The 17,788-nt window shown below is 38.0% G+C and overlaps 1 protein-coding gene across 7 annotated transcripts in view; it reads left to right on the top strand.

The window, feature by feature from the left end:
• The window catches only part of NTNG1 (netrin G1), a 368,374-nt gene that overhangs the window by 307,641 nt on the left and 42,945 nt on the right, over positions 1–17,788 (top strand). Inside the window, exons 6-7 of one of the 7 annotated variants that reach the window (XM_006066879.4) lie at positions 1,809–1,976; positions 7,802–7,936. The exons of the other annotated variants lie outside the window; for them this stretch is intronic. Of the exons in view, the coding sequence (XP_006066941.1) occupies positions 1,809–1,976; positions 7,802–7,936 (303 nt within the window). The remainder of the gene's footprint in view (positions 1–1,808; positions 1,977–7,801; positions 7,937–17,788) is intronic. 7 annotated transcript variants of the gene reach the window in all.

Genomic DNA, 17,788 nt, shown 5'->3' with positions numbered 1-17,788 from the left:
CGTCTTCTAAGAGAATTTAATTTACTGATACATAATTTTATTATTTTTCTTGTTGCTGTTATTATTATTAATTTGGCATGACTTAGACTATTTGCAGGATTATCTTACCCCACCTCCCACATGGCCTCCTTCCAGAACTCTCCTCTCTCTGGTTCCTACGAATCCCCACTCCCACTCTGCATCCCCAGTATACCAGCATACAGTGACAAAGCTGGCCTGCAGTAAACAAACAGCCTTGCCTTCAGGAACCTCCCGTTCTTCTTGCCTTTCTCTTAAGCATCTGAGGTCTCCAAGGTGCTAACCCTATTCCTGAGTATCTCCCAGTCTTCACTGTTTCCAATGTCCTCCTCTGCTTCTATCCAAATTTGATTTCGTTCTGTTGGGACCTTGCCCTCAACTCTGCTGTAATAACTGGCTGTCATATAAATGAATCCATACCATTCTGATGAATGGCAGATGTTAATTTAAAATAAAAATCCAATCACCCTTCTTCCTTATTCATTTTGATGACACTCATTTTTACTCTGGTCATCAAATGCAGTGCTTCCAAAATTTTATTCTAGGGCAAAAGAGTAATTCAGCACTTTACATTGTACCTAACACATAGACCAACTGAATAAATTATTTATTGCATGAATGAATGGGCTCAAATAGTGACTGTTTGGCTTCCTGGTGGGATAAAATAAAAGCCAAACATTATTGAGAGGGGTATTTTTAGACAAACAAGGTTTGCAGTTTCATAGTTGACCTTCCTTATAATTGTGAGCTAGGCCTACCCCCATATTTTGAGAAGAAAAAACAGATTCCCCACCAAGTTACTTCTCACACTTTCTATCTGATTTAATAACTACTGCACCAGTAGAGGCTATTTTTTTTTTCATTTTAAAGGGTTGAATTAGATTAATAACTTGCTTTGGTTGAGATACAAGACAGAGACAATTGAGTCACTCTCCACCCTTCCCCACAACTCCTTGTCTAATTACCACCATCACCCCTCACCCTCAGAGGAACCTCCAACACTTTGGGAAGACAAAGAGAAATCTAAGGGTATAGCAGCTGCCTGACTCTTATTTTGGAGTAGACTTAGCTTAAAACTTGCAAGAAAAGGAAATCTTAAGCACACTCTTTTCATACCAATAATCTCCCTATTTTTTATATTCTCTCTCACACATAAGCAACCATGCAGATTTGGCCTGATGAAAGGATTACAAAAAGCCATATTCTCTTCTTACCAATTGGAAGAAACAAAAATAAACAGTTAATTGTCTAGACTCGTATTAAATTTGCCATGATTTCTTCTATGAAACTCTGACTGAGTTACTATCTTGACATAAATGATAGTAAGGCTCTAAACAAAGGAGTCGTGAGTGATGGCAGACTCAGGCCTTAGATCTTGACAGTCTTTCCTCCTTCTTTTTTAAGACTGCAAATATGAAGAGAAAATGAAGGAAGTGATGCAAAGACAGTGAAGTTTTTAATGTGCAAAAATTAGACTTTTGCATCAATGGAAACAAGCTTTCCCCAATTTTAAAAGGTGTACACCTGCAAATGCTTCTGTTCATATTGTCTGCCAAGAATTAACACCTTCTGATCATGTTCTGAATGTCCAACCTTTCTCTCCTGCTTGAAACAGATGCTACTTCCATGCCAGTCACAACCACCTGTGGTCACCATGTGTCATGTGGAATCACATACATGTAAAGCCATTCCGCCATCTTTTCTCCACTTCTCATTTTATCTGAGCATGTAGTGTGCTGATACTCTGCAACTGTATACACTCTGTATACATTTCTGTTCTTCCTTGCAAGATTGTGAATGCTTCGGCCACTCCAATCGATGCAGTTATATCGATCTGCTAAATACAGTCATTTGCGTGAGCTGTAAACACAACACTAGAGGGCAGCACTGTGAGTTATGCAGGCTGGGCTACTTCAGAAATGCTTCTGCACAGCTGGACGATGAGAATGTGTGCATAGGTCAGTTCCATTATAATTTCAGCTATTGTTCTGTGCCTTTCAAGCGATGGGGAGCTATTTAAGGTGGAGAGGCTGGTGATTTGCACCACAACTTGAGCCAGAATGAACTTTCTTAATGGAGAAAACCTCCTTGTGGTGGACTTGAAATTCACTTGTGCTGGTTGAAATCATAGTTGGGGGATGTATTTTGAATCCTTTCTTTATTGCTGCTTTAAAGATGATGAGCTGAAAAATCATGTGTAAGAGGTAGAGAATTTTCTTTTTATTTTTCTTCTTTGTTTTTGCATGAAATCTTAAAACCTGGTCATTTCAACCTGATCTTAAAGTCTTAAAGTTGTACATTCTGCTTTCAAAATGTAAACTCATTATAAGATTTTTAATTATAGATATGGGAAACTAAGACACAAGCTTTTGTAAATAATTGGTAATCAATAAATATTGATTTAAAATACTGCCATTTTAGAATTGAAAGCCACTAGGAATTGGTAATGTAGAAGTTTACTTGACTTTTCCATCCATAGTAATGAAATTCCATTTATTGAATTTTCCTATAGCCCAAAAGGAGAAGCAATATTTCAAAACTGCTCAAGGCAATTAATTCTTTTAGTTTCCAAAGTTCATGAGCCCTGGAAAAACAGGGCCACAGGGTTCCCTTGAGCATTCCTTCCACCCTGTATGACTACTGATCATGTCAACGCCAGAGAATCAGGTGCCCTTCCCATACAAAAAAGCTTCTACCTTTTACATTGAGGAACCTATCTTTAAGAAAGGGTGCTGATGGAAAAATAAGAAATAAGAAATGGAATTTCACTTTATAATGTACTTTGGAGAAATGCATATATTCGAAATGGTGAAGGGTAGATACGTATCTATTACCAGACAATAGGTAATATATAGGCAACCAATGTTAAAAGTAGATTTTTTCACATAGAGAGTAGATAGAATACACAAACTGAAAAATGAAAGGTGGTCCTTTCATCAAAAAAGGCATCAAACCATTCTGCAATTCTAAGATCATTGTTTTCTGATTTGATTGTCAAGGTTGTATAGGTATTTGCCAAGTGTCACTTAAAATAGCTGGACAAGTTTTTTCAGTTAAAATGGGTCAAGTTTTATAATACTGTTCATGTCTATAGTATGTTCTGTTTTTCAAAGTGCTTCCTTATTATTTGTGAATTAGTGGAGAAATCCCTGGACTTAGAGGCTGGAGAGCTGGGTTCAAGTCCCAGTTTGCTATTTAATAGCTGTGTGCCTTAGGTAAGTCATGGAGAACTCCTGGTCAAATTGGTATCATATGGGATGCGCAGGAAACACTTGGTAAACTGAACTGACTTGCGATTTTTTTTTAACTTAATCCTCATTAACAAAATTGTGGTGGTAAGTATTCCACTGATAATCTCCCCTATTTTCTACGTGAGAAAAGTAAGGCAGATTGACCCAAATCATACAGCTTAGTAAAGAGTTAGTTTCCTGACTTCAAAACTTGAACTCTCTCCCAACTACCGGGACACAATTAGCAAAGCTCAGCTTGTCAGACTTTTACTTATGGAATGCTTTTAGGATGAGAACAGCAATTCTACTATAAGCTTGTGAACAGAAGTTCAATTGCCTTTATAACATTTGGGTTACAAAGATTTGAGAATATTAGTGAAAACCAAAAGGCACATAGCTGTCTGAATTTCAGATGCAGTTACATTTTGCTGAATGTCATTTGTAAAAATATATAAATGTCATACTATAAATGTGGAAACAAGTGAAAAGGTAAAATAAATAGGAACACAGGAACGCGGGAATAAAACCTTGTAAGTTTTTTCAAGACACAAAACATTATAATAAGGAGTAAATGTTTTACAATAGCAATTTCATATTATTTTAAATAAATCAAATAAAAAGACCTTACAAGAAAAGATTTTATTTCATAAAATTTCTCATAGCAGGTAACTTAACAACATCCCAGTATTTTTACTCAGAGTACTCTATTCTAATGATGTCTTCCCCTTTTCCTGTTCTAAAGTAATCTGTGAACTACAAATCAGCACTCTTATCAAGTTCTAAGAGGCATAGTTGTTATAAATCCATATTTGATTATACACAGATAAGAAACTAGCCACTCAGCTTTTGTATTTTAAATCATGTAAAATAGAGATGAATGGAAAGCTTAATATACATTATTCTCTTTATTTCTACTTAAAAAAAAATGAAGAGCACTTGTTTTCTCCCTTTCTAGAAAGTTTGTTAATTAAAATTATAAACCATGGAAAGATTTTATTTTACTGAGGTAAATATATCCCTATGCAGTATTTTATACTCTTCAAACCAAGTAAAGTCATCAGTAAATACAAATATGAGTATTTTTATATACTATTAAAATTAGCTACAATATCCCCTTCACATACCCAAATTCTTTAAATTGTTGCCCGTTTCCTAAGAAGTAAAATAATTTTTAAAGACTGAACTGAAAAATTTGATTAGCTTGTATATGCTACAGTCTCTTTAGTCCCTATAAACATTCAACAGCTTCCTTAAGGACCTATAGATTCCACTTTTCCCACTTAAGGGGCCAAGGGTAGAGCCATCAGGCTGCCGGAGCACAAGGCTGAGCCTTGGGTTTCCTCTCTGAAGGCCATTGGAAGCCTGTGGCTCCCTCACAAGATTCGCCCTATAGGGCAGCAGGAATCTAGTTGCTATTTTCTACATTTAAGTTCCCTAAAGGGCTTGCAGTAGGACTAAGAATTAAATTTGAGAAGATACACCACAAGTAATCGAGAGTTAATTTTAATACCACTTTGTATAGAAAGCAGTAATGAAAATGAATGAATGTTTACCGAATTCACTTTCATAGAATTAGGCACTAATCTCTGCAAATTTGAACTTCATCGAAGCCACCTTAATAGTTAAGGGGGGGAAAGGCATTTGCCATTTCTTTGACAATTGGCAATGAAATCCACCACCCTGGTTTTGAGGGAACAGCACCTATCTTTGACAAAATAACGACTGTGTTGAAATAGATGTCTTAAACTATTTGCATCATTTTATATGATGGTAAATATAAAGTGCAGGCTATTCCATGTTGTCACAGTAATCACTGCTTTGTGATTCTTGGCAGATTTACCCATTTTCATACAAATTCCACGCCAGCCATGTTTCCAAAGATGCATGTGTGATGCAGCAGTTCCATGAAAATGGCATCCTTGCATGCTTCTGTTTCTTATAAACTCAAGCATTTAAGCAGGAAGCTGGATAGGTGGCTTCAGACCTTGGGTAATCACTGCTAATAATCCCTGATAACAAGCTTGACATCAGAGTGAAATGCAGGGCTCAGCATTTGCTACTAAACACATCTTCAGTTATGATGTATTATTGTTTTCATTCCCCTGGCAACCCAAGATCAGGTAATCAGAGGCACATTCTATAAAACAAAACAAACCCAAGACACTTCTAATACCTATAAATCAATTGTAGTACAACTTTTTAATCAGACTTCTAAAGTATTTCATGTTTTTTAGTTTTGTAGTCCTACATATCCTTCCTAGTTTCAAGGAATAAAATATAATTCCCCAAGGCTATCCTCATCACCGCAACACTTACCATTGACTTGAGTTCCAGAAATGGTATTTTTAACCTAAATTACTTTGTATGTAATGTGGAGAGTAGACCCCACCTCTCTTTGTCACTGATTTTCATGACCGAGTGCATTACACCTGCCACCTTTCATATGGCAACCACTGAGGTGTGCTGTGGTTCAGATGCTCCACATTTGTTTTAATTTTACATTTTTTACATCTCAAACCTTATATTAATCAGTTGTTACAGGCTAATTGACTGGCATAGTATGTGAATGCATATTGACCAGATGTGACTCTACTCCCTGTCTTACAAAATGCTGGTGGTCCATTGTCAACTTACATACTTTAAATAGTAAGAAACATATTATAGTAGTTTTGCTATAGCTATGTGTGTGTGTATATATATATGTATGTTTTATATATGGATTATATATATATAATCATTTTAATATATATATTATATATAATATATATTATATTAATATATTGATTATATAATTTGTTGATTATATATTTATTATAAATTATATAATTATATAATATGATTAATTATATAATTAATATATATAATATATATATAATTATATATATATATAATCATTTTAAAAGTCACAACAAAATTTCTATCTAAAAGTTTTTTAAACAACTGTCATACATACATGGGCTTCCCTTGTAGCTCAGTGGGTAAAGAATTTGCCTGCAATTCAGAAGACCTGGGTTTGATTCCTGGATCGGGAAGATTCCCTGAAGAAGGAAATGGCAACCAACTCCAGTATTCTAGTCTGGAGAATCCCATGGACAGAGGAGCCTGGCAGGCTACCGTCCATGGGGTTGCAAGCATCAGACACGACTTAGCAACTAAACCACCAGCACCACCATACAGACACGCATTAAAATAGAAAACACCTATTTAAAATAAAACTCCAATTATTAAATCAAGCTAGACAAGAAGAGAGCAATTTAGACTTTATTTAGTTTTAGTTTTACCTATGTATGTCGCTCTCAGCCTCACAAATGTTTATATCTTAAGAGTGCTGAACTTCAAAATTCCCTTAACATGAAATAAATAATAATGATTCCAAGGTACTCCACAGTCTTTGAAGAAATTATCTGGTTAGTTCCTATGACACAACCACACCTCTAGACCTATCTATATAACAGTAAACCCTTAATCTCCATTTCCAATGTAAGACAATAAACTTAAAGATACTAAACTAAAATTCTCAGGGTTTCTTGTAGTTGGCTGCTTGGTTAGTTGCTTGGTGTGATTTTATTTGATTTTTAACATGAAAATCTCTTAATGATACCATTTTAAAATAAGAGAAATCAGGACACAGAGGGGCATAGTAACTTGCCCAGTATTATACAGTGGGATTACAAAGAAAGAAACTTCAGCTTACACATTCCAAAAGCTGTAAACTAACTGCTGTTAGCTTTCTTAGCTAATGGAAGCCTAAGGAATTCTCATTTTTAATTCACCCTTTAAGCAAAGCAGAGCTTCAGAAGTAAAAGTATCCTGCATAATACTATGTGAGGAATCCAGAAGTTATTCTATTTACTTTTTATTACTCAAAGTTATATTTTTCTGTCCACAGACATTATAATGATATGAGTCTCAAACTGTGCATACGTTGAAATTTATTTAGGATTACAAAATTCATTTTTCTTCCATGATTGTTAATCTAAGTTACATAAAACTATACTAACATGCCTAGCAGATACAATATCTAAAGGCTGATTGCAACACAGTATGAATATATATATATATAATGCACCATCCCAAATCATAAAGTAAAACTGCCTTTGAATGAACAAAGTGCATTCATATTGCACTTTAACAATGTTCAGCAGTTCTCAAATATTGAGTGTAACAGATAGGCTCGTTTGAATAATTTAAAACAGATTTTACACTGATGGCATATAGATTTATCCTTGATACACAAACTTCTCATGGCATTCATTAAACCATCTAAAAATGCCCTAACAAACGGAACCTCCATTATAATCTGTTAGCGGGGAAGAGCATGATGTCTTATTTCCTTAGAAGTTTTCAACTGATTTCGTCCCATAACATAAAAATGCTATCATGGAAGGCTGAGCAAATAAATAAATGGATCTGAAATAGCCATATTTGCCAAAGCATTTCATTAGTGGACATCTTTCTGTAAGTGATCCATTTAAGTAAGTGACGCTCCTGTATTGATAACTTATAAGCCATGTGGACTTGTCTCCAGCCTGTGTGTTGTCTTGTTTCTACAGAGTGTTATTGTAACCCTTTGGGCTCAGTCCATGATCGTTGTAATGGCTCAGGATTTTGTGAGTGTAAGACTGGAACAACAGGGCCTAAGTGTGATGAGTGCCTGCCGGGAAATTCCTGGCACTACGGCTGTCAACGTAAGTAACTCTGGGAGCTGCCCTCTGCCTGCTGCAGCATGGCTGATTCTGCTTGTCGAGGCTGGTGCGTGCAGCTTCTCAGAGCAGAAAAAGACCCAAACCGCTGACAAGCTTTAAAAACTACTTAATGCCCCAGCCTACATATAGGAGAGAGAGAGCAATCCATCAGCTGTCCAGCCGGCTCCTTTGAAGCCCATCTTCGTTTCTTCTGATGGTTGGAGCAACTTATATTGAAATATTGTATGCAGATCCGTGTACCTGGCCAGACCATAAATTAAGTGGCACAATAGGGACCCAGCTTAGAAATCCTTACCGCAGAATGAAGGGTGATGTGTATGTAGTTAATATATTTCTTGAACTACCCTGGAGCTCCAGAGTTCATAAATTAAATGGTATCTACATAACTTATTATCACCCTTGTATCATACCCATCACTGCCTCTGAACTGAAAACCTAAAGGTAATAAATCTAAGGGACATTTAAATGCCAGGATAAAATAAATGATGAAAATCAATGTTGATTTTAAGCCTCTGAGGTTAGGCACCATGCGTGAGCTTTACACAGATGCCTTTTGGTTCAACTTCATTTCTCTGAGGATTATCAGACCTTCTTAAAAGCTTGTCAAGGCAGGTGGCATGTCGGTGTATTCCGGGAACAGAAATTTAAAAACCTGAGCAGAAGCTTCCTTCTGTCATTCACAACCTTTTCTGCTTTTTAATTCTGTACTAGCTTTCCATTCTATCTGTACACAGTCAGCTTACTAATATTAAAGAGCCACCAGGCAGAGCCTCTGGAGAGTGCAGCCCGATAGAAATCATTCAAGCCATGCATGTAACTTGAAATATTTTGTTATCCACATTTAAAAAGTAAAAATAAATAGAGATGGATTTTAACAAATTATTTTATTAAAAAACCCTGAAAATTATCATTTCAACATAGAATTAATGTTACATTATTAAGGATATATTTCACTTTTTTCAGAGCCTTTGAAATCAGATGTTTACTGCTTACAGAATATCTCAATTAGAACTAGCCATATTGCAAGGCTTAATAGACACATATGTCTACCATATTGGACAGCACAGCTCTAGAGGGTTTTTGCTTAGTTTTCACTTGAAAAAAAAAAAAAGTGTCAGCATGCAGGAACTATCTAAAGCCAGTTTCTACCAGGGGTGAACAGAATGTTTTACCTGCTACTTGTGAAATGTATAGTTACCTGGAGGCTACAGTTCTGCATATTATAAAGCCAAAGTGAAATTTGTTGCCATACTGATGCCATGGGCATCAGTGAACTGTGGTGATAATTGAGAAATTGGGCTTTGAGCAGGTCAGGGTTAGGATGGGATCTAGAAGCTGGAGAGTGAGCATCTCTCACCATGCTGGAGAGTCATTAAAAGAGTCAAATAGTGTCAGAAGTCAGGCAGCACTTCTGTACATAAGCTCTGGATACAGTCATCGTTTGAAAGTTATACACACTGTAGGTTCCCAGGAAGCATTTTAAGGATCTGAATGAGTTTGGGAAGCCCAAAACAACATAAGGATCCAGGACTGAGGAGATAGTTGTCATCTAGATATAGAGGCCCACAGAAGGCCAGCAGTCAGGAGGAGAGATAGACAGACAGAGGAGGGGCCAGCATGAAAACTCAAAGCATAGGGAATGAGGAGACTTTATAAGGAAGACACACCTTTCCAAAGGGAAAGTCTCATGTTAGCTACCTGGTGCAGCAGAACCTAATGAATGAGTTCCAGAAGTGTAATCAGTGAAAGATATTGTAGAGAAAGTAAACAAATCCAGCCTTAGAAGAAATGTATGCCCCCAAAAGGCCTAACTTGATTTTTCTGTGTTAATTTCTGGAGTATTATAAAAAGATATAATGTCATCATATTTCTTCTTATGGAATTAGAAGACTGGATTTAGGCATGGACGTACCATATAAGTGCTATATAATGTACAAAATGCTCTGTGCCTCAACTCCTAGTTAAGTAGATCAGTGAGATTACAGGAGTAAATACCTTACCCTCATGAGTATTTCTTGAATACCTACTATAAATTAGGTATTGAACTAGCAGTAGAGGCTAAAGGATAAAGAGAGATAGCTGCTTTGGGCATGTTAAGTTCACAATCTTGAGTGAGAAGCTGACATGCACCCAACAGTTAGAAGGTAATCAGACCAAGTGCTATGTACATGCCTTTAGGGAAGCCCAGGTGGGGTGTAAGGCATCCTAGAGAGGAAGACATTTTGAGTCTTTAGTATTAGTAAAAGCTTTCCTGGATGGAACTCCTTGGGCAAAAAAAGTACATGAGCTAACATGCTCTGCTTCAGAAATACCAAAAGGTATTGATATGATTAGAGGGTAAGCAGTATGCATGTTGTGTGTGTGTTGGTGGTGGTGGGATGGGGTAAAATGTTGCAAAAGCAACCATAGACCAGATCACGTAGTGTCTTGAACGCCAACCTAAGAAGTTTTATCTCATCAGGGAAGAGAAGTGAGGACCTTCCTACAGGGGTGATATGGGATCCACCATACAGTTTCAAGCAGAGGAGAGGATACAATTCTGCTTTAGAAAGATTATTCTGACTGCTCTGTAAAGGACGGACTGGAACAGGGTGAGACAGGATTTACTATATAAATTTACAGACTTCAGATACACCTTTGAGCACACAATAATTTTATCTCAGTCTGAAATCTTTTCTCCCCTCAACCCAGCTACACAGGGCTGATATTCTGTGTTAAAATATAGAAATCCTTTTGCCAGTTGGTAAATGGCTATTGCGTTGAGACCCATAAGTGCTTCCCCGGAATCTCTTAGACATCCTCAAAATCTAACAGGATAATACTTGTCAAAGTGGTGTGCCTTCAGCACCTGCTCCCCTACTAGAGCAGGTATCCATACTCATTAGTTAGTGCTTGTAGGCCGATAGGTATTTTTCATATCACTCCTATGTCTGCACATGCATGAATGCATTCAGAAATGCCCCTCAAGTCAATCTGTTTTGCTCTCTTCCCTTCGCAGCCGCCTGTCACCTCATGTGTGCACACACACATGCTTCTGTTTGCCCTAAGTTGGACCACCCTTGGGTTGGCCACACTGTTAGTGGCAGAGATAGTGACCTGCCAATGAGAAACCAAGGAAGGAAAAACGTAGTGTTCAAGTAGGGCTGATAGTGGCCTTGGCAGCAATGAGCAGGGATTAGGTGAACATTTAGGGAGTCAGGACCAGGGAGGAGCTGTCGTAAGTATCAGGACAGAGTCCAAGGCATCCAGGCACAGGGTTCCAGTCTCCCAGAGGACTGACAAGAGGAGCAGTGCGGAACTGCAGTCCCGCAGGACTTGTACTTGGGAATAGAACATAAAGAGATTCAGTTCCTGACACCGTTGCTTACATCCTATGAATAGAACCAAATGAGCACACACTTCAGCTCTGCAGTCATACAGACCCAGGTCTGAATTCCATCTCCATGCCTTACTACCCACAGGACTTAGCAGAAAGTACTTGGACTCCCTAAACTTAATTTTTCATGTAAAAATTGTGATAAAGCTAGAACCTAACACATATGGAAAATAATGAATGTGGAGCTCATGGTACATAGTAAGATCTCAGTTATTATTAATTTCCAGGTACAAGTTGATGTGTCAAAGAACTAGGTAAGAATCCATTTTTCTTTTTTTTTAAGAATCCATGTTTAACGCTAATTGTAGAGTGATAGTGCAGAAAGTGTAGTAAGAATGGCCACTACTGAGTATCAAACTGTTGACCTAGGGGATTCTAAAAATCCCTTGCTCAGACACAAGACTAATTCAAGTGATTGAAACAAAGGTTACCCCTAAAGTAATTGCATGTCTTCAACTGGGGAAATGAAGAGCTCTAGGCTCATCAGTGACCTTTCTGCCTGAGGGGCCACTGGTTGTATGCACCATAAATGTAAACTGGTCTCTCTGCCAAAAGGGGAAACACTTGCAAACCTCCAGAATGAATGGACGTCAGGCAGCATGGAACACGTGGTTCAGGAAAGAGTGCAGAAATAAAAAGATGTCAAGGAGGACGAGCAGAATCAAACTTAGTGTTAAGGTTGCTCCACAGAAGAATAAGATTGAGGAGAGATTGTTTTTTAATGCACCCCTTTGAAATCCAAGAAGAAGTATGAGCCACATCCCAGAGAATAAAGATGAACCTTCTAAAGAAAAAGTAACATTTCATGTTTCACATAAAATGTGGTTGGTTAACATGTGTTAGAAAATAACGAAACACTTGTTAAGGGTGCCAAGAAGACTAGACATAAGGGAGGTGTGTTTTTTTTTTTGGTTTGGAAGATGAAATGGAAATTCCTACACACAGAACCAGTGGGGCTGATGAAGAGATGTATTGTCTTCCTGAAGAAAGTATAAGCTGCATTGGAATATCAGACATTATTAAAGCCGCCAATTTCCCCACATTGTTACCTAATTTGTATGGATACTAATGGTGCTTTCAGAAGAACTTACAGTGTGAATATTTGAATTAAAGTTAAAATATTTTGTGACATAGCTAAATGTTAAGATTTTGGAAGATACAGGAAATCAAGAACGAAGCATACATAGCAAGGGGAAGGCTGAGAGTCAGTTGCTGGGTCATGGCCTAGAGTATCAAGATATGTGTTCTTGGAAGGGATCAGTACATCTATTACCAAGAACAAGAAAACATGTGTTTAGTAGGAAGCTCGATGGTCTGATCAAGAAGAGTTTCTAATTAAATTTGATCAGAATATAGTAAAAATGCTCTTGTAAAACTGTAAAATCAGAAATTGCGGCAAACCACAAAATTTTTAAAAAGGCAACAGTTATTCTTAGGAGAAAAATGAGAGAAAGTTTGGGGAACAGAATTCCATTGCTTAGGTGTATGCCTTCCGGAGAATGCATAATAAGTCTGTTTGTTTTTACTGCTGCTTAGAAAATTATCACCAATTGCCACATATTTAGTAGCTCAGAACAACACAAATTTATCATCTTACAGGTCTGCATTTAGAAGCCAAACAACGGTCTCCCTGGGCTAAGATCAAGGTGTTGGCAGGGCTGTGTTCCAGTCAGGCTGTAAGGGAAAAGTCTGTTTCCTTGCCTTTTCTGTCTTCTGGATGCCACCTGCACTCTTTTCCTCGTGGCCCTGTTCTTCACCCTTCAAAGCCATAAACTGCCCATTTCTCTTTGCCTTTCCTTCTGTCACTATATCTTTCTCTAACCGCAGCCTGGACACAGTGTCTACTTTTAAGGACCCATGTGATTAGAATGGGAACACACAGATAATCTAGGATAATCTTCCCATCTGAAATCCCTTAATTTAATCGCATCCCTTTTGTCATGTAAGGGAACAGGTTCCGGGAATTCAGATATAGACATCTTTGGGGAGATATTTTTCTCTGCCTACCACAATTATCATCAAGAATGCCAGCTTTTAATGACAGCAATGAATATGCAGGTATCATGGAGTTGGAATGTAATTCCTATTTGGAATAAAGATATTCAAAGGTAAAACTTTGAAAGAAATACATAATATGATTAGAAAAGAGTGATGTATGTCAAGAAGATATAGCCTTGCACTGTGAATTAGAGACTGAAATATTTTTCAGTGAAGATCAAAGATCTTATAGAAAAAGTATTGTGAGTGTGTTTCATAGACTGTACAACCATTTAGAGGATATAGATATTGTCCAAAGCCAAATTAGGAAATCTAAATGCTTTGTAATCTTCCAAATCGGGGTATTCACATATCAAAAATGTGTGTGCTAGCCATTCAGTTGTGTCCGACTCTTTGCGACCCCATGGACTGTAACCTGCCAGGCTCCTCTGTCCATGGAATTCTCCAGGCAAGAATACTGGAATAGGTAGCTGTTCCCTTCTCCAGGGGATCTTCCTGACCCAGGGATCAAACCCAGGTCTCCTACATTGCACAGGCAGATTTTTTACCATCTGAGCCACCAGGGAAGCCCTCACATATCAAGATAGCTGCTAAAAGATGTGTCCTGCTAATTGTTGACTGCATTGATGAGAATTTCTTTACCCAAAAGACTGGAAGAAGCAGTCAGGAAACTATTTTTACCACTTATTGATAGTAGGGAGATGACAATGTCACATAAGAGAGCAATGCTATTAAAGGCCTTTGAGAGAGATTGTCCTGAACCTTAAGAAAAATACAAAATGTTATTGGGGGGAAAAAATAAGATCTTAGACCCTCTTTAAAACACAAACACACATGTTAATTTTTTAAATAAAACCATGCATTGTTTCCAGTAGACTACCTAGAGAAAAATGGGAGACTTCTATACTAACCATCATGACTGAAGAAGGATTTCTTATGAAGTTTTGGTGAACATTTATTAAGTCCCGACTATATGCTAGATACTGTGCTGCAAATTAAGGCTATAAAAACAAACTGCAAAAATGTAGAATGGTGTAGAACTGTGTTAACAAGTTGTTCAAGTGGCAAAGATGTTCAATTTCAGATAACATTTTGTTGTGAGTGGCAAAGACACTAACACAATTTTAGACTGAACAAGGACCAAAATGGTTATAGTTCCCCTGAAACATTCACTGGACAGCCCATAGCAAGAGTTCAGTCACTGGAAAAAAACAAAAACAAAACAAACATTTGAACAAAGCAGTGATATAGGCGAGTTTTGTCTTTGATGAAGGATTTCTTCATTTGAAAGAGTTTAAACAGTTTGGTAAGCATGTGGCTTAACATCTTATAGATGTCAACCAGTGTTTGGTGGGCTGTTATGTAACAGGTAGACTTATTGGTTCAGGAAGATAGAATAAGGACCAGTGGGTAGAAAGAGAAAGATGTTTCAGCTTAGCATTTTCCAAAAATTATTCTCTCCAGCTGTCTGAGAATATGCAGGATGATGCCTTGGGTTATGATAAATCCCCAGACTCTGGAAAAGCTCACACAGAAGCTGAATGAGCTCCTATGAGTGATGCTTGTTGGAGAGTTTCTGCTTAAAAGAGAATTCAAGTGAAAAGACCTCTAGGGCCTCTCCAAGCTTCCAGCTCTGACTTTCAGACCAAGTCTGTGGGGGCAGAAAGGAAGTAGAATGAGAGACACAGCTCAGTTTGTGTTAAGAACTGCAGTTTGGCCTCTCAGCTTCCCTCTATAATCTCTCTACCAACAGACAGACTCTCATAATTTCACTAGCCATGTTCTCAGTCCTCAGTTCTGATTTCTAAGAATCAGATTTAAGGCTTACATAACTTCTGTTTCCTGGAGATTAATAGGTTCCCATCATAGCTTTTCTGCTACCATTGTTCAAGGGGATTTATTTTTCTTTCTTATTTTTTTTTCCTATGAGATTAATTTCTACAATCCTGACAACTTGTGATCATTAAAATGATGCTTCCAGTTGCTTCTCTGATATGAAGATTTTACTTCCTTGGGCAAATGCCTTGAACCTAACTTGTAATTTTTCAGTTGCTGTGGTTGCAGTCTCTTGCTAGTTGCTGTGTTACATTGAAATGTCCAGTTCACATTTCACCAGCTGACCTTACATGTTGAATCCATTGACAGGTGGCATATCACTTAAAGAGGAATGTCTGTGATGCTTCAGAGTATTTTCAGTCCTAGACACATGACTTCACTCATTGGGATCTTATATTTCTATTGCTAAAAATGAATGGCATCACTGAATCCAAGTTTTTAATTTCCTCGCTATCAATTTGAACGCTAGTCTCATTTCCCTTGCTGAGTACCACATACATAACAGTGATGAAAAATAAATACATGGAAGGGCACTTGATGTTACTGTTTTCAACTCCTAAGGGTGGGAAGGAAGTGCTTGTTAAATAGAACCAGTAGGAGCCTCCCGGAGATAATTTAAAAAGGAAAATATTAGAAAGAAAGAAGATAGAAGGTGGCAGTTTGTAGGCATTACAAATATGCTGGGTTGTCCTCCTGAGGGGAGATGGTTCATTTTGTTAACTAGAAGAGTAAACCCGGGGTTGCTTCCAGTTGTGAAATTTCTCCTGATTCAGCAGAACGGCACCACACCACTCAGTCATGCTAATGCCCATCACTTTCCAGTGACAATTCTGTTTTCCATTCATTCCTAATATAACTTTAATTTGGGATTGGTAGGAAAAGCCCACCGACCTCTAATACATCAGGGACCCAATGCCACCATGAGCAGAAGAGTCAGGGTTTACGCCTGTGCTGTGGAAAGTGCTTTAATGCTTCACATCACTAATGGCTCATTTGGAACAACCACAGAAGCAATGGCTGATGAGGCAGGCTGAAAGAAGTGAGTTGTTCAGAATGCCCTTCACAGTAGGATCATATCCGAATACATTCAAATCCCAGTGCTCTTGAATTGCTGAAGCTTGGCATAGGACAAAAACAAATAGTAGACATACTAAAAGCAATTCCAGGCTCCCTCCTGACATTCTGAGGTTTGCTTACTACTCTGCTAACCTGTGATCAGCTGAGAGAGGGCCCCGATTCTGACCTGGCTAAGCAACTTTCCATATTTACTTCGCGGTCCATGCTAATTTTTACTCCTTTATTTGAAGAGAATATTAACAATGACAAGTATGCACAGATTTTACCATTTCACACTGTAGAACCATCCAAGTTTAATAGTGAATGTTATCTGAAATGCCAAAGCTCATGAAGAAATTCAGGTAAAGTTGTATCAGTGAGTAGCCCAGAATCAAAGCAGCAGCCTGGACTTTTCTGACAATGAGAAGATCAGAAGGCCAAGCAGAAACACAATGCATGAAGTTCTCTTCTTACTTTAGACAGTGCACAAGTGGAGTTTCACCATGAGCCATTCTTTACACCCTAGTGAATGTGTTCTAAAATTACATTTATAAAGAAAATGTCTAAGTGTGAAAATCAGTTCAGTTGAAAAAGTGCCAACCTGTTTGAAACTTATAGGGGAATTGTGTTCATTTAAATGAAGGGCCAGTCCTCAGCCACCGTAAGAACAGAATTCCGAGGTATAGGAGCCACAGATAAACCGGGATGGGGGGTGCCTGATAACTAAGGTCTAGGAGTCAGCACAGTGACTTGATCTGGGTATCACTGTCTCCACCTCTTAAAGGCCTGTTTGCTGGACCACCACAGACGTTTCATTGCACCTCCTCCTGTGAAATCTTAGACATGGTTTGGATGTTCTAAGGCTTTTTCTTGATCTGAAATTCTATCATCCTGAAGTCTCAAAAATGGTCCCATATGTTTCCATATGGATCAATTGCTGAGAAATAATAAGTAATGTAAAATAATGAAATTATTTATTGTGTACTTTGTGTCAGGAACGTGTATGTACTACCTCATTTTACCAGGGAGATAATTTTTCCCCTTATTTTATAGACAGCAAAACTGAGACTTATAAAGGGTGATTCTTCTGAGCCAAACACCTAGTAAGTGGAAAACCAGTTAATAGTTAATAGTGAATATTTATTGCTAATTGAGCTTGCTGAGAACATTCTTGGGTTTCCCAGGTAGCTCTAGTGGTAAAGAACCCACCTTGCCAACATAGGAGATGTAAGAGATGCAGGTTTGAGCCCTGGGTCAGGAAGATCCCCTGGAGGAGGGCATGCCAACCCACTCTAGTATTCTTGCCTGGAGAACTCCATGGACAGAGGAGCCTGGCGGGCTACAGTTTCAAGTGTCTCAAAGAGTTGGACATGACTGAAGGGACTTAGCGCAGCGCACAGCATAGCATCCTGAGGATTTTATAATTTTTACTTTGCAGATGGAGACAGAGGCTTTGGTGATTTATTCCAAGAGTCAGTGAACTGTTTTTGTAAGGGCCAGACAGTAATTATTTTAGGTTTCCTGGGCCATACAGTCTTCGTTGCAACTACTCAATTCTGCTGTTGTAG

The sequence above is a fragment of the Bubalus bubalis genome, chromosome 6, assembly GCF_019923935.1.
Source record: "Bubalus bubalis isolate 160015118507 breed Murrah chromosome 6, NDDB_SH_1, whole genome shotgun sequence".
Classification (NCBI taxonomy): Eukaryota; Metazoa; Chordata; class Mammalia; order Artiodactyla; family Bovidae; genus Bubalus; species Bubalus bubalis.
This window is presented reverse-complemented; position numbering and strand designations above follow the sequence as displayed.